Genomic DNA, 23,005 nt, shown 5'->3' on the forward strand with positions numbered 1-23,005 from the left:
TTCTGGGTATAAGTGTTTTAGATGTGACAGAGGAGGGTTGAAGAGAGGTGGTGGGGTGGCTTTGTTAGTTAAGGAGCACATCACAGCAGTGCAGAGGGAGGATAATATGGAGGAGTTAGGGATTGAGTTGTTGTGGGTGGAGTTGAGGAATAGGAAGGGAGCGATTACTATGCTAGGGGTGTACAATAGGCCACCCAACAGCCCAAGGGCAGTGGAAGAAGGCATATGTAAAGACATTTTAGATAGGTGCAGAAAGAATAGGGTTGTTGTAGTGGGTGACTTTAATCTTCCTGGAGTGGATTGGAAGGTGCCTAGAGCTGGGGGTTTGGATGGGGAGGAATTTGTAAAATGTGTGATGGAAGGGTCCTTGGAGCAGTACGTAACTAGCCCGACTAGGGAGGGGCTATACTGGATTTAGTTTTGGGAAATGAGCTGGGTCAGGTGGTTGAGGTTGCAGTAGGCGAACGTGTGGCTAACAGTGACCACAAGTCTGTCTACTTTAGGATAAAAATGGAAAAGGATGAGTGCTGTCCAAAGGGGAGGGTGCTGAACTGGAGGAAGGCAAGCTATAGCCGGATTAGGAAGGAGCTGATGGACACTGATTGGGAGAGGTTGTTAGCGGGTAAGTCCACAGCTGGCAAGTGGGAAGCTTTCAAGGGAAAACTGAAAAGGTTGCAGGTGCCGGTAAAGAGGAAGGATGGGAAAGGCAGGATTAGAGAGCCGTGGATTACAGGGGATATTGAGGACTTGGTCAGGAAGAAGAGAGAGGCATATGTTAGGTCTAAGCAACTGGGAACGGACAGAGCACTGGAGGAATATAGAGAGAGCAGGAGGGAGCTCAAAAGGGGAGTTAGAAGGGCGAAAATGGGGCATGAAATTGCTTTGGCGGATAGGATTAAGGAAAATCCAAAGGCATTTTACTCTTATATTAGGAACAAAAGGGTGGTTAGAGGGAAAATCGGTCCTCTTAGGGGCAAAGGAGGGGAACTGTGCATAGAGTCTGAGGGAATGGGGGAGATCCTGAATGAATACTTTGTGTCGGTATTCACAAAGGAGAGGGGCTTGGTGTCTTGTAATATCTTGGAGGGAGCTGTAGACCAGTTGAAGGAAATATCCATTACGAGGGAGGAAGTGTTAGGGTTTTTAGGCAGCATAAAAACTGATAAAGCTCCGGGGCCTGATGGCACTTATCTCAGGCTGCTTAGGGAGGTGAGAGATGAAATTGCTCGGCCTCTGACGCGAATCTTTGTCTCTTCTTTGGACACAGGTGAGGTCCCAGAGGACTGGAGGATAGCTAATGTGGTACCACTGTTTAAAAAGGGCAGTAGGGATAACCCTGGTAATTATAGGCTGGTGAGTTTGACGTCAGTGGTAGGAAAGTTGTTGGAAAAAATTCTTAGGGATAGGATGTATAAGCATTTGAAGCGTTGCAATCTGATTAGGGATACGCAGCATTACTTTGTTCAGGGGAGGTCCTGCCTTACGAATCTGGTAGAATTTTTTGAGGAGGTGACAAAAACGGTTGACGAAGGACGAGCCGTTGATGTTGTCTATATGGATTTCAGTAAGGTGTTTGACAAAGTCCCTCACGGTAGGCTGGTAGAAAAGGTTAAGGCTCATGGGATACAGGGACAGGTATCTAGATGGATTGAAAACTGGCTAGGCAACAGGAGACAGAGAGTAGTAGTGGAAGGGTCCTTTTCCAGCTGGAGGTCTGTCACCAGTGGTGTGCGCAGGGCTCAGTAATGGGACCTCTTCTATTCGTAATATATATAAATGACTTGGAAGAGGGCGTACGTGGTGTGATCAGCAAGTTTGCAGATGACACAAAGATGGCAGGATTGGCGGATAGTAAGGAGGAGTGTCAGGTGACACAGCAGGATATAGATAGGCTGGTATATTGGGCAGATAAATGGCAGATGGAATTTAATCCTGATAAATGTGAGGTGATGCATTTTGGAAGGAATAATGTAGGGAGGCGTTACATGATAAAGGGTAGACCTATTAAGAGTATAGAAATGCAGAGGGACCTGGGAGTGCAAGTGCACAAGTCTCTGAAGGTGGCAACTCAGGTGGAGAAGGTTGCGAAGAAAGCTTCCGGTACGCTAGCCTTTAAGAACATAAGAACATAAGAAATAGGAGCAGGAGTAGGCCATCTAGCCCTTCGAGCCTGCCCCGCCATTCAATAAGATCATGGCTGATCTGTCGTGGCTCAGTTCCACTTTCCCGCCCTCTCCCCATAACCCTTAATCCCCTCTCTTATCAAAAACCCATCAACCCGCGTCTTAAAAATATTTAGGGAGGCAGCCTCCACCACTTCAACGGGCAGAGAATTCCAGAGATTCACCACCCTTTGAGTGAAGAAGTTCCTCCTCAACTCCGTTCTAAACCGCACCCCCTTTATCTTGAGGCTGTGCCCCCTAGTCCTACTGTCTTTTTTGAGCGGGAAGAGTCTCTCCACCTCTATCCTATCCATCCCATTCATCATCTTATATGTCTCAATGAGATCTCCCCTCATTCTTCTAAACTCTAACGAGTACAAGCCTAGTTTATTCAGCCTCTCCTCATAGCTCAACCCCCTCAACTCTGGCATCAGCCTAGTAAACCTCCTCTGCACTCCCTCCAAGGCCAAAATATCTTTGCGCAGGTGCGGCGCCCAAAACTGCACACAGTACTCCAGCTGCGGCCTCACCAGTGCCCTATACAGCTGCAGCAAGACCTGCCTACTTTTATATTCAATCCCCCTCGCTATGAAGGCCAGCATCCCATTCGCCTTCCTGACCACCTGCTGCACCTGCAGGCTGGGTTTTTGCGACTCATGCACAAGGACCCCGAGGTCCCTCTGCACCGTCGCCTGCTGCAGTTTTTCGCCACGTAAGTAATAGTCCTTCCTACCATTATTCCTACCAAAGTGGATCACCTCACACTTGCCAACATTAAATTCCATTTGCCATTTCCTGGCCCATTCGCCCAGCCTATCTAGATCCTTCTGCAGACTCTCCACACCCTCTGCACAATTTGCCGTTCCCCCAATCTTGGTGTCATCAGCAAATTTCGACACCCTACACTCGGTTCCCTCCTCCAGATCATCTATACAAATGGTAAAAAGCTGAGGCCCCAGCACCGACCCCTGGGGCACTCCACTAGTCACCATCCGCCAATCCGAATAGCACCCGTTGACCCCCACTCTCTGCCTCCTATTTGACAACCAACCCTCTATCCACGCTAACACCCTACCCCCAACTCCATGTCCCTCGACCTTCTGCAATAACCTCTTGTGAGGTACTTTGTCAAACGCCTTCTGAAAATCCAGAAAGACTACATCCACCGGCTCTCCTCTATCCACTGCCCTAGACACATCCTCATAGAACTCCAGTAAATTTGTCAGACATGACTTCCCTTTAATGAAACCGTGCTGCGTCTGCTCTATCAAGCAATTCCCTTCAAGATGCCTCGCAATTTCCTCCTTAATGACGGATTCTAACATTTTGTATAAGAGCTGGCGTTGAATGCTACAGTTGTACAGAACGTTGGTTAGACCCCATTTGGAGTACTGCGTCCAGTTCTGGTCACCTCACTACCGGAAGGACATGGAGGATGCAGAGGAGGTTTACCAGGATGCTGCCTGGTATGGAAGGACTGGGTTATGAGGAAAGATTGGGTAAACTGGGGCTCTTTTCCTTAGAAAGACGGAGATTAAGGGGGGATCTGATAGAGGTGTATAAAATAATGAAGGGTATAAATAGAGTAAACAGTGGCAAGCTTTTTCCTAGATTGGAGACAAATATCACGAGGGGCCACGAGCTTAGGGTGAGGGGGGAGAAGTATAATTTGGATGCTAGAGGGAGATTTTTCACACAGAGGGTCGTGGGGGTATGGAATGCACTACCAAGTAAGGTGGTGGAGGCAGGCACACTGGACTTGCTTAAGGTTTACTTAGATATGCACGAGCGAAACAGGGATGGAGGGTTATAGGAGACAGTTTTAAATAAGGGTCAGAACCTTGGGACGTTCCTGGAAATCTAATGCTACATGTGTTGATGTTTTGTCTCTTTTATCCACAGGTGCGTCAGTCCACCTTGTTGTCTAACGAGGGGCATGCACACGGTGGGTTGTGCATGGGCTGCTCTTGGGTGTTTCGAGAGTGACCTAGTACTTCACGTCGTTTGTGTATGCTTAAAACTGGACCAGCAGATGGGCACCACAACAGCTCAGTGACTATCACTGCTAGCTGTGCAGATACATGGATTTGGGCCAGTGTCTGTGGGAGTTTGCGCATTCTCACTGTGGTTGCGTGGGTTTTCTCCGGGTGCTCTGGTTTCCTCCCACACCCCAAAGATGTGCTCTTAGGCTGACTGGTGTAACAAATTGTCCCTAAATTATTTTCCCCTGAATCTGGTTTCCATTGGGGGTACCATAAGCATAGACACGGGTCAAGGGAGGTGTAGGAAAAATACACTGTTAAGATGGCGGCGCGGGCTCGTTGGGCCAAAGGGCCTGTTTCCCGTGCTGTGTTGTTCTTTGTTCTTTGTAGGACATTAGTGAACCAGATGACTTTTCACAACAATCGATGACAAGTTTTGTGGTCAGCATTATTAAGGGTAGCTTTTAATTCCAGATTTATTAATTGAATTTAAATTCCACCAACTTCCATTACTAGCCCAGTGACATTACCACTATACTACTGTCTCCCTGCTGAATGCAATTTGCAGGATGTCCCAATAGTTCATGGGTACGTCAGTGTGATAGCTCATTCCATGAGAGGGCATTTAAGACTTGTTTTATCTTTTGCAGAACAGAAGCCCAGGCAAAGAGTGGAGGAAGCCTGCAGCTCCCTGCCAGTGACAGTGTCAGTGCTCCAGTGCATCACAGCAATGAAGATGCAGTGCCTCATGGGGGCCATAGGAGGAGGTAACATGGAAGAATCAAGTCAGTCAGGACAGCAGTTGGGCAGATGGGTAGAATAGCTCAGGTCCAGAGGATAGATCAATGTCCTTTAAATGTGCCTATTGTACATACTTACACCTGTTGCAAGCATTTCTCCGCTATATTCATAAGCAATAGCAGTGACAGCTGCTGTGTGGGGCTTCAAGGCTTGTTTGAGTCGAATCTCAACCTCACCAACTTCTGTTCGGCCAGCAATGTGAGCAAGGCCTTTAGGGTTATATATTTCCAAGATGCGGATAACACCATCTTCAAAGCCTACAGCAATCATGTTTCCCTTTCGGTAGAGCTGCAAAAAAAACAATTTTTAAATTCCACATAAATTGAACAAAAATACAGGACTAAAATCAGCGCTTTAAACTTGCTGGTAAGAGGGAAAAATCAATTACAATTACAAGAGCTGTTTTGATTGGTGATTGGCAACAGAACTATGCAACAGTACAATAAATATCAAGCTGTATCATAGCCTTGGCTGAGAGATCGGCCAACACTATGCCTATAATATGACCATTATGCACATCTGTACCAGACATCCAGGCAGTGTGCATGACAGCTTCATTGTCAGGAGCTTGGACATACCAGAGGCATTCAAGGAAAAGCCCAGGCTATGTGGTTGGGTCATGGATGATATGGGTTACCCACTTCGGACATGGCTGATAATGCCTGGGTGGAGGCCTGTGTCTGAGATGGAGACCTGCTATAATGAGGCCCATGTAGCTACCCGCGCGATAATGGAGAGGTGCACTGGGCTCCTCAGGATGAGATTCTGGTGCCTGGATCAATCTGGCAGGGCCCTCCAGTACAGCCCAGTGATCTATTCCCGCATTGTGGTCTGCCTTGCACAATCTGGCCCTTCAGAGAGGTGATCTCCTGGAGGAGGAGGAGGGCGTGGAGGCTGACCAGTCAGCCGTCGCTGGGGAGAATGACCAGTAGGAGGAGGAGGAAGAGGAGGAAAATGAGGAAGCATGTCGAGGAAAACCAACTAGATGCTCGAGGACTGGCAGCCGAAATGAGGCAATGCAAGGGTGGAAAGAGGGGCTCTGACACCCAGGCAGTTCACTCGCTAGGGGTTTGTGCCTGTGGGTTCCATCTCTCCACCCCATTCCCAAATTTCTTCTATATCCTGTCAGTGGTAGATCTGGGTACTTTGTGGTAGTGAGTTTTTTGGCAGGCAGCAGGTTGATGACAACTCGCTAAGCACCATTATGATGATGCCCTGGTGCAAACTAGTCTGACTCCTACCTGAGCTCCGCATGCACATTGGCACCTGGGCCCACGTCTGTGTAGTGGATCTGAAAGCCCCATACAGAGCCCTGGGGCAGGTGGAGTGGGGGATGGAAGCGGAACACTCGTGGGGTCTGGGGAACCAATGCCATTCTTTTCTCAGTAATAGCATTGAGGGGCCTCCCAAACCAACATCAACATGAAGCATCCCTCAGGCAATCATAAATGGAAAAGGATTCATAATCAAGAGAAATGAGTCACAGGTGGGTGGTGAAAAAAACGTTTATTTACAATGAAGGTGTTTAAATAAGATGTTCTAACATAAAAACTTGTAAACAGAAAACGTTAAGGTGCTTAAATATCTTTCTAACTAGTGCAGCCCTTCACCTGTGCCATCTCAGTGCAGCTGCAACTTCCTAACCTTACGTGGCTGACCATTACATAGTGACTCCCCAGAATGTACGTCGGAGCTGGAGGGGGCAGCTGCCTACCTCGCCCCGTGGCCTGTGATGTGCATGACGGGCATCCTCTGGAGGCCTTGGACCTGATGGCCCTGGCCTGCTTCCAGGTGTTTGGGATGTTTCCATGACATTCTCTTTGGCCCGTGCCCTTGAGATGCCCCGGTGGCAGGAAGGAGGGAGTCAGGAAGTGTAGCCACAGTCTCCTGGCATGGGCTCGAGTCCTTTTGCTTGTTGATCCCTGAGTGACTTCATAGAATGGTGGTGCTTCTGCAATGAGCTCCAGAAGCTCTGGCGTCACCTGGCACTGCCAATCCTGGAGGACCACCTGCGTCCTACCCATGGTGGTTGGGCCCTCTGCAATGGTCAGTTGAGTCCAGGGCCACCTCTCAATGGCCGCAGCAAGTGCTCTCTGAGACTTGGCCATGTTCTGCAAGCCCTCAGCCATGGCCCTCTGAGGCTGGACTGTGCTCTGCAAGCCCTCAGCTGTGGCCCTCTGAGACTGGGCCATAATCTGCAACCCCTCAGATGTGACCCTCTGAGACTAGGTCACATTCTCAACAGCTGCTGCCATAGTCCACTGTGTCTCAGCGCTGTGTGTCCTGCAGGTCTTCTGCAAGTTCTTGAGCCTCTCAGTCATGGGCCACAGAATCTTGAGAAGCCTGTTCAGTTCCTCAGCTGTGGCCCGCTGTGACTCGGCCACGGCCCTCTACAAGTCTACTGTAGCCTTCTGTGACTCGGCCATGTTTGGAACCTGCCATTCATGTGAGGATTCCCTGCCCCAGGCTTTCCACTGCAGACAGCACCCTGGCAGTGTTGGCGTGGGAAACATGCAAGACAGACAATAGCTGATCCACCTGAAAGCTTTGGGACTCTTCCCAACAGCCTCACAGTTGGCCTAGTGTGGCTATCAGCCCTTCCTGCATTCACTGGCTCTGTTGCTGTATCTCCAGCAGCTGAGGGAAGAGTGATCTCAGAGGCCCAGCATGCAGCCTGGGACCAGCTGAGTCTCGCTTCCGGCAGGCTCCTGCATGCCAGAGGCCTCGGATGTTCCCTCCACCACTCGATATACATTATCAGATGTGTCGTGCTCACCAGAGAGTGACCCAGAAGCCTCAACACTAACTGGACCCACCAACATTTTAGTATCTGGGGTGGTGAGTTGTGAGGTGGCAGCTGATACCAAAATGGTGCCACCCTCAGAGGTTCCTTCACCCATATCCTCTGAGGACTCATCCAAACTGTCTGGACCAGGAGGGGTGGGGACTGTAGCTGGAGTCTGTAGTCCAGAAGGCCCCAGGGTGTCCGATCTGTCCCTTCAACATAGGACTCCCTTGAGGAATCCAGGATGCCAAACACATGATTCACATGATAAACACAGAACAAAGAACCAAGAAAATTACATCACAGCAACAGGCCCTTCGGCCCTCTAAGCCTGTAGTGACCAGTCTGCCCATCTGATTTGTAACCCCCTATCCTTCCGAGGACCATATGCCTCTGTTCCCATCCCATTCACATAGCTGTAGAGATGCCCCTTAAAGGTCACTATTGTATCTGCATCCACAATCTCCCCGCAGCAGGTTCCAGGAACCCACTACCTTCTCTGTGCAAATAAACATGCCTTGTACATCTCCTTTAAACCTTGTCCTTTGCACCCGAAATTTGTGCCTCTGAGAAGTTGCCTCAAAGCGATTGAAGAAATGACAGGTGCTCATGTCTTGAATCCAGCCCACACTGGAGCCCTCATCTCCCTTCTCTGGAGAGCTCCAGTGCCTGCTCCTCAAAGGGGATGAGGACCCAGAGGTCTGGCTCACCACCCCTGCCTTCGCCCTCTCATGGGTGTTGTGCTTGGCCTTCTCCTGTGGAGACAGAAGGAGCCATGAATGAAATGATGGCGTGACTCTTGCAGCGCATCAGGTGGTGGCTGTTAAAGGGCAAGCGCAGTGAGGTTCTTGGGGAGTAGGGAGGAGGTGCTTGGGGGTCAGGAGCTGGAAACATGCAGGGTGCTGGGAATGGGAAGATCTAGAGGAGATCTGGGGGAAGATGCAAGATGGGATTCCGCACTCACCCTTGATGCACGGATGGAGTAACTGACTTTTATCCGGCACTGCTGCCGGTTCGGCGGGGCTAGTGTTCTGGCTGTAACTGAGGCAGCTTCCCCTCAGTCTGTGTCCTCCAGTGGGGGATGCACTGCTGCATCCAGCAGCCACCCTAGTTCGCCCTCAGAGAATCGGGTCGGGGCGGGGCGGGGGTGGGGGTGGTGCCTGCCTGCCTGTCCAATCTTGTGTTTTTAATGGCGCTGCCCCTCATTAGAGCAGATCAGCTGCAGACAAGTTGGCAGTGCATTCCAGCAAATTCCATACAGTTTGCTTGTTAGCATTGAGGGGAAGGCAAGTGGGCACTTGCCGATGTGCTGGAGGGAGGGAGGCACATAGCCACTGGAGTCCAGTGGAGATGGGGGCCTTGTGCGGGAAGATCCGGGACGGGGGGGTGAGGATCAGGCAGGATCACCCTGCCTGATATCTGTAGGGTGGAAGGTGGTTCTCTCTGCCTGAGATGAGTGAGGAGGAAGGGGGGAGTCCTTTGCCACTCAGTCTGAGATCGTTGGGGGGAAGGGGAGGAGGGGGCCACAATCTGTCTGGGTGGCAGGGAGGTGAGGGGATAAGGGGGTCAGTAATGTTGTGGGGTGGGTCAATGTCTGTGGGGCTGGGGAAGGCATTATCTGGCCTGGGAGGGATGTAGTAGGAGATCATTATTCTGCCATTTTTCTTTCTGCGCATGCACAGTTGGAGGCGCCGATTGGAGCAGCCGGGTTTCGGGTGTGATAAGCCCCACCCACAAGCTTGTGCAGCACAATTCAGAATCGCTGATATTTCTTCAGTGAGGGTGCTGGAGAATGGGTCTAAAAGCCGGAAGTGAAACACTCCCAGAATGAAGTCCACCCAGCGCTTACAATCAAAATGGCAAAATCGGGCCCTTAATGTCAAGAAACACAGAGGAGTCTAGAACCATATTCTCACAGTGGTTTACATAAACTTTGGAGCCCATCCTTTCTAACATAGAATGGGTGACTATCTTTGGTAGCATATTTGTAGAATTGACCGTGATGCAGTGCCTGATGGCCAAGGTCTCAGCTTCATTGTAGCAAAAACAGCATTCACCCAGTTAATGAGTGCCTGCTGTGGAAGCTCAGTCTGATGTTACTCAATCTCAGCTTGTCACCATGAAAGCTCAGGCTGCAGCCAGCATTGTTCTGAATCATAGAATCCCTACAGTGCAGAAGAAGGCCATTTAGCTCATTGAGCCTGCACCAACAACTATCACAAGCAGGCCCTATCCCTGTAACCCCATGTATTCAGCTCACTAATCCTCCTAAACACTAATTTAGCAAGGCTAATTCACCTAACCTGCACACTTTTCGAGCATGGGAGGAAACCAGAGCACCGGGAGGAAACCCACGCAGTCAGTGGGAGAATGTGCAAACTCCACACAGTCACCCAAGGCTGAAATTGAATCCGGGTCCCAGGTGCTGTGAGGAACCACTGTATCACTATGTTGCCCAAATAATATGGCAGGATTTAATTTCAATAGTAATCTCCAACAAACTCCAAATTAAACCTTATTTGGAGAAAAATCTCCTAAAATTAAATATCCTCACATGGGCAGGCTCTACCCAGAATGTAAGCAGTTTCTCCCAGTTAAAGCTTTGTACGGTTGCATTACTCCAGTTTGATTTCTGCTAATTGATATAACGCACTGCAGATTGTTGAAATGCCAATATGCCTTCAAATATCATAGAAACAACAATAAGACCAATGCAACAACAGTTACAGTCAACTGAACTCTGACTCTCATCCTCAACTCCTGGTGGGAATTTCCTGCAACTTCCTGCAAGAGTAGATAAACGTGGCAGAGCAGGAGTTCCATCACTCTCCTCAGATACATCCAGGGAATCCCAAGGTCACACATCCATGAGACCAGTTCACCGGTTGCTCAGATTTCCTCATCTCAGAGATTTCCATTCTTCAGTGACATTTGCCACTTTCAACTTAAATGTAATTTCATTTTCCTTCAGCTGCTCCATGAAAGGAGGCATTGGTTTGAATCTGGAACTCCCCAAGCGACCAGATCTGGTCATTTGGCAACTTGTGCACCTCTTCTCCCAGGCTTCATCTCCAGTGCAGTGGGTGGGAACCTTACAGCTCACTCTCTCCCATGTTGTGCCATTTCCCAGGCCAGATTCAGCTCCTGCAGGATTACCATCATCTGCTTCAACCACAATACACCTTGCTTTGAAGAGGTACTGACTAGCTTTAACTGATGCTTGGCATTTACAATATTGACTCCCAGTCAGTTATCAGCACATTTAGTGCTGGCTGGATGCTGAAGTAATTTAAAAACAGCAGGCAGCCTAAAATTTGTGTACAGCCTGTGTTGAAACTGATGCTGCTAATCCCTCACTCTGATCTCCATGCCAAGTTTCAAAAGCTATTGAATATATTCCTTTGAGAAAGATGGAGAGAGGAAACAGAGAGAAAAAAAAATCTGGTGAGAGAAAGTTAAGAAAATATAAAGAGATAAAAGACATTTGATTTTCGCTAAAATTAATGATCTTTAACAAGCGACTGGCTCCAATCCAAGGTTCCAAGTTGAAAATCTGCCCCATTTTGAGTGCCCCTTATACAAATTTCAGCTATGTTTTCCAGGCACGCACCTGGAATCTGTCAGAGTTGCAGCCATGGGCCTCACAACCAGTGCATTCTTGCCAAATTCTTCACCATCTCCCATCTTTAAACATGAGAAGGCTCCCTGTTCTCTTAGAGGTTGCAGTAACAATCAACTGTAGTGAGATCACACATACCGCAAGAGGTGCCCAGACTAGTGCTGTTCCACCTTGACTGTATTTCACGATGGCCATTGTTTTATTTTGCACAAAGTCGTAGATGCGCACTGTGCCTGAAATTGTCAAGGAAGAAGAAAACCATGAGAAGCTGAAGATTGACAAACATAATTCTCACCAACTGCCAGTTCTGACATCAAGAAAACTAAGTACTTGAATCAACCCTCATTTTCACACCAATGTTTATAAAAAAGACTTGCACACATTTCATACATTTAAAATGAAGATCAGCTACTAACATAATAATAGGGAGTTTAACAACAGAGGAGTGGAAGGAGTATGGACCATCTACCACATGAACTGTAGGAACTCACTAAGGTTCCTTAGGCAGCATCTTCCAAACCCACGACAGTTACCATCTAGAAGGATAACGGCAGCAGATGCCTGGAATACCACCACCATGAGGTTCACCTCCAAGTAACTCACCATTCTGCCTTGGAAGTATAGCACAGAAATATAGAAAATAGAGGCAGGAATAGGCCAGTTGGATCTTCGAGTCTGCTCTGCCATTCAGCATGACTTTGGCTGATCATCCAACTCAACAGCCTAATCCCACTTTACTCCCATTTTTTTAATCCCTTCTTCCCCCAAGAGTTATATCTAACTCCTTTTTGGCCTCAACTGTTTTCTGTAGTAGTGAATTCCACAGGCTGACCACTCTCTGGATGGAGAAATTTCTCTTTATTTCAGTCCTGTTATTACCCATATCCTCAGACTGTGACCCCTGGTTCTGGACTCCCCTATCATCCTTATACCATCTACTGCCATCTTTTCATTGTCAATGGATCAAAATCCTGGAAATTCATTCCCAACAGTACTGTAAGTGTACCTACGCCTCAGGGATTCCAGTGGTTCAAGGCAGCAGCTCACCACCACCTACTCGAGAGCAAATCGAGATGGGCAATAAATGCTGGCCTACCCAGCGACACATACATTCTGTAAGTGAATAAAAAAAACTTCAGGAGGATGAATGCTAACTAGCAGAATGGGGAAACAGATGCCAGAACAAGTTGGGGTGGAGAAGGGTAAGGGATGGGAGTGCACACACACTGGAAAGATGCTAACGATAGACAAGGCAAATAGATAATCTTCTGAAGGTGTGAGTGCAGGTGGATAAAGGAATAAAAACGTAACCCAGCAGTTTAGTTTTACTAACCCCCCAGCCCCCAGATTTAAATGACCCACAGTGGCACACTGTTTAGCACTGCTCCTTCACAGCACCAGAGATCTGGGTTTGATTCTAGCCTTGGATGACTGTCTGTGCGATGTATACACATTCTCCCGTGTCTACTTGGGTTTCCTCCAGTAGCTCTGATTTTCCGCCACAGTGCAAAGATGTGCAGTTTAGATGGATTGGCTGTGCTAAATGGCCCCTTAGTTTCCAAAGATCTGTAGAGGGATTAGCCATAGTAAATGCATAGGTTATAGAGTTAGGGCAGAGGAGTTGGCCTGGGCTAGATGCAGTTTTGGAGAGTTGGTGCCAAAACAATGGACCAAATCATCTTTTTCTGTACCATAGGGATTCCATGGTGCTACAGAACTAAAGAAAGGTAATAATGTATAGAATTATGCAGTGGGAAAGGGGGTGGAAGAGGTGGACAGAATAAAAGAACAGAGATAGGTTGAGGCAAAGGAGATATGGACAAATTTGTCATGGGCATAAGACGAAAGGGAGTGTTAATGGTGCTACTAAGGGATGAATAGTGCTAATGGTGGCAAAATATGAGATAGCAGAATGGGAGCAATAAAGAGCTTTGAGCTCATCCAGACTCAATACGTTGCCTCTATTCTCTCTCTACAATGCTGTCACTTATGCTGAGATTTTCCAGCATTTTCTGTTTATGTTACGGGTTTCAGCATCAGCATTAACTGGCTTTATCTCAGGGTTTTTCATCAATCACCTTTTCTGATCACTCAACATCCTGGTACCCATGCTAACTCTGTCATTGCCAATGGTTCCCTTCATCACAAGCATTGGCCCTCTCCTCTCCTGTCCACCATCATTGTCAATTCAAACCTGCCTGCCATCAAATCTTCATTCCTTGCTCATCACTGTCCTATTGTCAGCTTCACTTCCTATCAAAGCTGCTTGAAAGCATCATTGCTTTCCAACTCTGTGTCCACCTGTCCTTAACTCCCTGTTTAATTCCCTCCAGTGCAGTAAGTATAGTCATTAATTAAATACTCTGTGGCTGTGGCCATGGTCTTTTTCTCTCTCTGGCTATTTTTTTCCAGAGGTCAATATAGCTAACTGTGGCATCCTTCAGTCTTTTCTTCAGTGTCCAGCTCTTTGGGATAACTGTCACACGGTTGTAAGCTATTTACTTAATCTCAAGATGATCACATGCAAGGAAAGGCTTCCCCTTCCATTGCTGAGCCTTCGCCTCAGCAGTTCCCCAAATATCTATGGTTGGCTTCCTCCTTTACATAGTGGCCATCAGTGACATCATTGCAAGCACGCTCTCAGCTTCCAAAAGCACATCAGTGGCAACCAGTTCTACTACTCTATCAGCTCTCTTGATCTCCTGGATGTCAGACTGTCTTTATAAATTCTTGAACAAGCTTAATCGCCTCCAGTTCAGCAATGGGAATGTAAAAGCCATCATATTCATCTGCGAAACTCAAAGTCTGAATCAGATTGTTAACAATCTCAGCCTCAATTGAGACCAAATGTAAGGCACCATGTCTCTCCTCTACCAGTGAGACCTTCATCTTTTATCTCCTTCAGATATGGTTGTATTCTACTTTCTAATCTTCCATCCTATCACTCTCTGTAAACTCTGTTGCATTTATCCTATCTCACATTCAATCCCGCTGACCCATCACCCTCACCCTCTTGTCCATCTCTTTAAATCTCTCCCTTACTTCAATGTCACCCTTCATTGGCAATCTTCTTCAGCCCCATAGTCCACCCCTACAAAGTCTCTATGACTTTCTTCTGAGTTGGGCTTCCCTCAGCCCCACAGCGGCAGCAGAGCCTTCAGGTACCTTATGTGTCCTCCTTAACTCCAATGCTTGACTATCTATTATTTCAAAGCTTTCTCAAAGCTTATCTGGTGATCATGCCTTTGATCAACCCTCCCCCTACCTCACCCCAATATTTTGTCTGTCTGGCTTTACATTTGTTTTCTATGTAAATGAAAGTCTGAGCAGGTTCTATTTGCCACCAAAAGGTCAGTCGGAATACAAGCCTTTTCCTTCCAAAACACTAGTAGGATGAAGGTTATGCCTGGAAGGGCTCTGGCCACACTTTGTTAGAAAAGAGAATCAAAGCGAGCCAATGCCCTTGATATATTTAAAAAGGGAATTAAAACAAATCCAGGGAACTACAGACCCATTAGCATAACTTTAGTGTTAGGAAAGATAATGGATGTGTTATTCAAAGGTGTAACTGAAAACACGGTCTCTCCTGCAATGGCCATCGACACCACTGGTTTCATTGGCTCGATTCATCTGCAACAAATGCAGCCTGTTTATAAACCTTATAAAGTAAAATCACACAGTTCTGTGGTTATTATTAACAAAATTTTGTATGTTGCAAATTGTGTAAGAGAAAACAGTGGATCATATTTAACTTTATAGAATGAAAAACAGATAGTGAAGAGAATAGCAAAATGTTTCAGGTATTGGTGTGTCAGCTGCCAGGGTTTGGATATAGTAGAACTGAAAATATTCCACAGAAAAAGATAAAGCTAAAGGAAATTCCATGGGCGAAAATAAATATTGTATTTGGTTCTGAATAAAGTAGCTTGTACTTGGTTCCAAAATCCACTCTCTAGTGGTATTCATTTAATTTTGTTCTTCAGTTTCAGTTCTCATCTTTCTGATATTGGAAACAGTTTCTCATTTATTCTATCAAAACCAATCAGGATTTTGAACATCTCTACAAGTTTCATCTCAACTTTCTAGGGGGAACATCATCAGACTTCTCCAGTCTCTCCAGATAACTGAAGTCCATCATCCCTGCAACCATAGTGGTAAACCTCTTATGCATCCTCTCAAAGAGCTTGCCACCCTTTCTAAAATCTGGTGTTTAGTACTGAACACAATACTCCAGCTGAGGCTTAGCCAATGGTTCATAAAGATTAATTGTAACATCCTTGCTTACTGCACTTTATTCTCCTTTCTAAGTATCTTAACTTGACTGGCCATCTTCCAAGATTTATATACATACATCCCCACATGACAGAGCAGGTTTGAGAGGCTGAATGGCCTACTTCTGCTCCTATGTGCCTATGTCTGTTATTGCATTCCTTTAAAATTGTACCGTTTAGTTCACACCACTTCTCCTCCCCATTCTTCCTACTAAAAATGTATCACTTCACTTTTCACTGTTAAATTCCATCTGCCATGTGTCAATTGCTTGGCCAGGCTGTCAAAGGTCTCTTAAACTCCTATACACCATTCACATTTTTACTAGATTTTTGAATCATGTTTTTAAATTTGAATTTTGAAATTATGCCCTGTGTACCCAAGTTTAGGTCATTAACATATATCACAAAGAGCAGCAGTCCTCATGCTGATCCGAGCGAACACAACTGTACATCTCCCTCCAACTTGAAAAGCAGTTATTCACCCCTACTCTGTGTGCTTTGTCCCTTAACTAATTACATATCCATGCTGACATCGTCACTTTAATCCCACTGGCTTTAATTTTGCTGACACATCTATTCAACAGTATTTTTCAAACTCATTTTGAAGCTCTACCCAGCACAAAGCAGCTCACTTGATTGGCACCCTATCCATCAACTTAAGTATTAATTCTTTCCAACAATGATTTCAAAAGGAGAAAGCAAATTATTGTGGATGCTGGAATTGGAAACACAAACAGAAAATGCTCTGAAGTCTCAGCAGGACTGACAACATCTGTGAAGAGAGAATAGAGCAGATGTTTCAAGTCTGGATGACCCCTCGTCAGGGGAAATTACAAAAGAAAGTTGGAGGGGCACTTCAAGAAAATAAGCCTGCAGGGCCATGGGGATCGAACAAGAGGAGCAGGGCAGATTAGGTTTATTCCTTGGAAGGCCAGCATGTATTTGATCAGCGAAGTGGCCTCTTTCTATGTCATTAGCGATCCTATAGCCTCTGGCAAATAGTGGCAGCAGTGTGCACCATTTCCGAGATGCATTCCAAACCTCCTTTGACAGCACCTTCTATACCAGCAGCCTTTACCAGCTAGAAGAACAATGGCAGCAGAAACAAGGGAACACCACCATCTGAAAATGACCCTTCATTATGTACACCATCCCAACTTGAAACATTAATTACAGTTTCTTCATTATCACTGGGTCAAAATTCAAAACTCCCCCCATAACAGCACAGTGTCTAGACCTATGCCACATGGACAGCAATAGTTCATTTGGTAGCTCACCACTACGTTCTCAATGCATTTAGGGCTGGACAATAAATGCTGGCCTTGCCAGTAGTCACATCCCATGAACTAATGAAAAAAAATCAAATCAGACTAGTTACTGTTTCTTTGATTGTTCATATGTCTAAAATGAATTCAATCAAGTCCAAGAGAAGATATTAATCCTTTGTGTAAAAACAAAGCTAACTAAACGACAAGGAGTCATATTTTATTTCAGAAGTCAACCTACGGTCAAGTGCTGTTGTCGCCATCAGGTAGGTGAGTGGTGAAAGGCCCATGCCCTGGATCGCACCAGAGTGAAATGAAAATAGACATTCAGGGTCTTGGGTCTGCAAAGATTCAGAAAAACTGTAAATATACCTGAGGAAAAAAGAATAGTGAAAGTAACAGTTGTGAAGGGTGCACTGCTCACATGGAATATTTCCTTCACTTAATAGATCTGATCCTCGTCAGTGAAGAAGATGTCAGTGCTGGGCATGTTTCACAACTCACATCAACAACAAGAACATCAGTTTGAAACAGGGCAAAAGAATAACCACACTGCCTCACCCTTATCCCCACCAATTCTCCCACCCAGCTACATTAACATTCTGAAGGGGGAGAATGTCACTTGGTATGGAATAAGCAGAGCACAATGAGAAGAACAAATGAGGAGAGGTAAGAATAATTACAATGAAGAGTCTAAAAAGGAAGCAATACTAGAAAATGTGTTTATCTTTTCCAATCAAAGAACAAGAATTAGCATAACAATAACGTAGACTCTTTATTTGTTGGTAAAACTGCAATATATACGGCCACTTCCCACTGCCTCGGCAAAGCAGCCAGTATTATTAAGGACCTCACACACACTGGACATTCTCTCTTCCACCTTCTTCCTTCGGGAAAAAGATGCAAAAGTCTGGGGTCACGTACCAACCGACTCAAGAACAGTTTCTTCCCTGCTGCTATCAGACTTTTGAATGGACTTACCTTGCATTAAGTTGATGCTTCTCTACACCCTAGTTATGGCTGTAAATCTACATTCTGCGCTCTCTTGTTTCCTTCTCTATGAATGGAATGTTTTGTCTGTATAGCGCGCAAGAAACAATACTTTTCATTGTATGTCAATACATGTGACAATACTAAATCAAATCAAATCAATGGTAACTGGGAGGCTATGTCGACACCTCTGACTGCTGATGTGTTTAGTCTACAAAATTATGGGATTATATATCACTTCCTGTCTCATAATGGTAGTGATGGACAGCAGTTTAAGATACACCCCCTTTTAAAGGTACATGTACATCACACCAACAAGATGTATTTTAGGGCAGATGATGGAGAAGCAAAGCAAAACAAATCATAAAGAGCTCAAGGGGAAAGGTGAAGGAGGACAATGAATGAAAGAATGTTTCAATTGGAAACCACTGGAAATAACAAAGAGCTAAGGTTACTAATTAGAATGGGGAAGCAACATGTTACAATATTGACAGAAACTCAGCTTAACTAGTACTCCCAGTTGGAAAGTTCTCAGAAGAGATGCGGAAGCAAAAACAGAAGCAGAGATAGCCTTCTTAATTTTGATCAATATTGCAACTGTACCAAGGACAATTTGTTTTGATGATGGTGCTCACTGTCTGTATAATAGAGTTAAGAAATAACAAGAAATGTTAAGATTAATAAGAATAGATCAGAGGTCATTGATTAGATTTGTGGCCAATGTGGAGAAGTTTGATAAAGTTGGGAGTTAACAAAACTAAACACAAAACTAAAGGGGCATATTGGAAGCGTTAAGCAGAAGTGAAAAGAGAAGAGCTAAAAGGGAATGTGAAAGGTACTAACAGAATACATCAAGGTGAATAAGAAGGCCCCAAACAAGTGTACAGAAAGTAAAAGAATACTTAAGACAGACTGGGAGACCCACTACACAAAATGAAAACTCATGATGTACGGCGTAACTTCTTAAAAGTTCATTTTAGGGGATGTGGGCATTTATCCCCAGTCCCCAGATGTCTTTGAAAAGGTAGTGGTGAACTTCTTGAACCACTGAAGGCATGAGGGGTAGGTCCAAACACAATGCTGTGAGGGAGGGAATTACAGGATTTTGATCCAGCAACAGTGAAGGAATAAGAACATAAGAACATAAGAAATAGGAGCAGGAGTAGGCCATCTGGCCCTTCGAGCCTGCCCCGCCATTCAATAAGATCATGGCTGATCTGTTGTGGCTCAGTTCCACTTTCCCGCCCTCTCCCCATAACCCTTAATCCCCTCTCTTATCAAGAACCCATCAACCCGCTTCTTAAAAATATTTAGCGAGGCAGCCTCCACCACTTCAACGGGCAGAGAATTCCAGAGATTCACCACCGATACATTTCCAAGTCATGATGGTGAGCAAATTGGAGGGGAACCTCCATGAGATGGTGTTCCCAGGAATCTGCTGCCCTTGGCCTTCTAGATTTGGGAGATATTGCTGAAAGAACTTTGGTGATTTCCTGCAGAGCATCTTGTAGATGGTCCACACTGCCATCGCTGTGCATTAGTGGTAGTGAATGTTTGTGGAAGGGTAGCAATCAAGTGGGTTGCCTTGTGCTGGATGATGTCGAGCTTCTTCAATTCCATTCAATTCCAGCCTTGGATGACTGTCTGTGTGGAGTTTGCACATTCTTCCCATGTCTACATGGGTTTCCTCCTGGTGCTCCAATCTCCTTCCACAGTACAAAGATGTGGAGAGATGATTCTTCCATCCCGCTGCACTAATTTTTTAGCACAGGAGGGCTGGGAAAATCCCACAGTGGATGATGTGCCGGATTCGCGCATGCTGAGCAAATGCCACTTGATAGCGCTGTTTATGCTACCTTCCATCACTTTACTGATAATCGAGAGTTGATTGATGGGTAGTAATTAATTTGGGTTGGATTTGCCCTGTTTCCTGTCTATAGGACATATCTTGGCAATTTTCCACATTGTCAGGTAGATGCCAGTGTTGTAGGTTTCCTGGAACAGCTTGGGTAGGGACACGGCAAGTACTAGGGCACAAGTCTTTAGTGCGGTTGCTGCAATATTGTCAATGTCCATAGCCTTTGCAGTATACAGTGCCTTCAGCCATATCTTGATATCATGTGGAGTGGAATGAATTGAATTGGATAGGGGGCTCCAGAGGAGACAGAAATGGATCACCCATTCAGCATTTCTGGCTGAAGAGTGTTCCAGATTTAATTCATGCTTAGGACGTGGACATCACTGGCTGGCCAACATTTATTGCCCATCCCTTGTTGCCTGAAGGCAATTGAGAGTCAACCAAAATTGCTGTGGGTCTGGAGTTACATGTAGACCAGGCCAGATAAAGACGGCAGATTTCCTTCCCTAATGGACATTAGTGAACCAGATGGGTTTTTCCAACAATTGACAATGGCTTCATGGTCATCAGCAGATTCTTAATTTCAGATTTTTTTTATTGAATTCAAATTCCACCATCCGTCATTGTGGATTTGATCCTAGGTCCCCAGGACATTAGTTGAATTTCTGGATTAATAGCCAAATGATAATAACACTCGGCCATCATCTCCCTGCTTCAGCCTTATTGTTTGTATTGATGTGCTGGGCTCCACAAATGGAGATATTTGTGGATTCTCCCCCTTGAGTGAGTTGTTTAATTGTCCACTGCCATTCACAGCTAAATGAATCAGAACTGCAGAGCTTAGATCTGATCCATTGCTTGTTGAATTGCATTAGTTCTATTGCTTGCTTCATATGCTATTTGGCCAGGACCCAGCTTATCGCCCACGCTACCATTATCATCAAGCCAGGGGATTAACTGTGTTCAACGTAGAGTGCAAGGGGCCAGGAATAACACCAGGCATACTTAAAAATGCGATGTCAACCTGGTGAAGCTACAATATAGGACTACTTGCGTGCCAAATGGATGGGAGCTGGTTTGAATGTTTGGACTTCGTTCACAAAGCAGAAGCCATACCAGGCTGTGATACAACTAGAAAGAATGCTTTCTATGGTGCATTTGTAAAAGTTGGTGAGAGTTGTAGTGGACATGCCAAATTTCCTTAGTCTCCTGAGAAAGTAGAGGTGTTGGTGGGCTTTCTTAACTATAGCATCAGCGTGGATGGACCACGACAGATTGTCAGTGATTGGACGCCTAGAAACCTGAAGCTCTTGACCATTTGCGCTTCATCCCTATTGATGTAGGCAGGGGCGTGTCCTCCACCATGCTTCCTGAAGTCCATGACTATCTCCTTTGCTTTGTTGAACTTGAGGGGGAGATTGTTGTCGTAGCACCAGTTCACCAGATCCTCTATCTCTTTCCTGTACCATGTCTTGTCATTGTTTGAGATCTGACCCATCATCAGCAAACGTGAAAATCAAGTTGGAGTGAATTTGGCCACACAGCTATAGGTGTATAAGTAGTATAGTAAGGGGCTAAGGACACAGCCTTGTGGGGTACCGGTCTTTAGGATAATCGTGGAGGAGGTGTTCTTGTCTATCCTTACTGATTGAGGTCTATGGGTTGGGAAGTAGCATCCATTAGTAACAAAGGGGGCAATCTGTGGATGGATCCAGAGGACATTACTATGTTGAATACTTCACATCTGTCCTCACCTAAGAGATGTGGAATTCAGGCAGAGCAGGTTCAGGTTCTTGAGCAAATTTACACAGGGAAGGACAAAGTATTGGAGATGTGGGCAGCCATAAAAGTGGATAAATCTCCATGTCCAGATGAATTATACCCTAGGCTGCTGAGGGAGGCAGGGAATGAGATTGCAGGGGTTCTGATCCAAATTTTTAATTCCTCTCTAGCCACCGGGAAGGTGCCAGACAACTGGAGAACAGCTAATGTGGTTCCGCTAGTTAAGGGTTATAGAGCTAAACCAAGGAACTACAGACCAGTGATTCTCATGCCAGTGGTAAGGAAACTATGTGAGAAACTTCTGAAGGAGAGAATCTTTCTCCACTTGGAGAGGCAAAGCTTGATCAGGGATAGTCAGCATGGCTTCATCAGAGGGAGATCATGCCTAATAAATTTGATTTGGTGTATAGATGACGGTCGTGGGATCAATGTGGCTTATATGGATTTCAGTAAAGCCTCTGACAAGGTCCCAGATGGGAGACTTATAAAGAAGGTAAATTCACATCGGATGCAGGGTAATTTGATGAAGCGGATTCAAAATTGGTTCAGTCATAGGAGACAGAGGGTGATGACAGAAGGCTGCTTAGTGACTGGAAGCCAGTGTCTAGTGGCAAACCATAGGGATCTGTGTTGGGACCCCTATTATTCATCATTTATATGAATGATAGTGATGACTACGTGTGGGGTCAAATTAGTAAGTTTGTGGATGACACAAAGATTGGCTGGGTGGTTAACAGTTATGCAGAGTGTCTTGGCCTACAAGAAGATACAGATGGAATGGTCAAATGGTCAGATAAGTGGCAGATGGAATTTAACCTTGAGAAGTGTGAAGTGATACACTTTGGAAGGTGTAATTTGACAAGAAAGTATTCCATGAAGTGTAGGACACTAGGAAGTTCTATGGAACAAAGGGACCTCGGCATGTTTGTCCATAGATCTCTGAAAGCAGAAGGGCATGTTAGTAGGGTGGTGAAAAAGGCGTATGGGACACTTGCCTTTATCAATCAAGGCATAGTTACAAAAGCAGGGAATTCATGTTGGAGTTGTATAGAACATTGGTGAGGCCACAGCTAGAGTACTGTGTGCAGTTCTGGTTGCCACATTATCGGAAGGATGTGATTGCACTGGAGAGGGTGCAGAGGAGATTTACCAGGATGCTGCCTGGGATGGAACATTTAAGTTATGAAGGGAGGTTGGATAGACTTGGGTTGCTTTTGTTGGAGCAACGGGGCGACCTGATCAAAGTGTACACAATTATGAGAGACATGGGCAGAGTGGATAAGGAGCAGCTATTCCCTTTGGTTGAAAGGTCAGTCACAAGGGGACATAAGTTCTAGGTGACGGGTAAGAGGTTTCGAGGGATACCATAGAATCATAGAATCTCTACAGTGCAGAAACAGGCCATTCAGCCAATCAAGTCTGCAGCGACAACAATCTTAGCCAGGCCCCATCCCCATAACCCCACACATTTACCCTGCTAATCGCTCTAA

At 45.8% G+C, this 23,005-nt stretch overlaps 1 protein-coding gene across 1 annotated transcript in view; it reads right to left on the bottom strand.

Moving 5' to 3' along the window:
• cfap44 (cilia and flagella associated protein 44) overlaps positions 1 to 23,005 on the bottom strand; it is a 204,809-nt gene that overhangs the window by 109,257 nt on the left and 72,547 nt on the right. Inside the window, exons 11-13 of the mRNA XM_080203185.1 lie at positions 17,127 to 17,226; positions 11,488 to 11,582; positions 5,024 to 5,233 (exon numbers count right to left, since the gene is read on the bottom strand). Of these exons, the coding sequence (XP_080059311.1) occupies positions 5,024 to 5,233; positions 11,488 to 11,582; positions 17,127 to 17,226 (405 nt within the window). The remainder of the gene's footprint in view (positions 1 to 5,023; positions 5,234 to 11,487; positions 11,583 to 17,126; positions 17,227 to 23,005) is intronic.

This window comes from Carcharhinus amblyrhynchos, chromosome 15 (assembly GCF_965287045.1).
Source record: "Carcharhinus amblyrhynchos chromosome 15, sCarAmb.v2.hapA, whole genome shotgun sequence".
NCBI classification, from domain to species: Eukaryota; Metazoa; Chordata; class Chondrichthyes; order Carcharhiniformes; family Carcharhinidae; genus Carcharhinus; species Carcharhinus amblyrhynchos.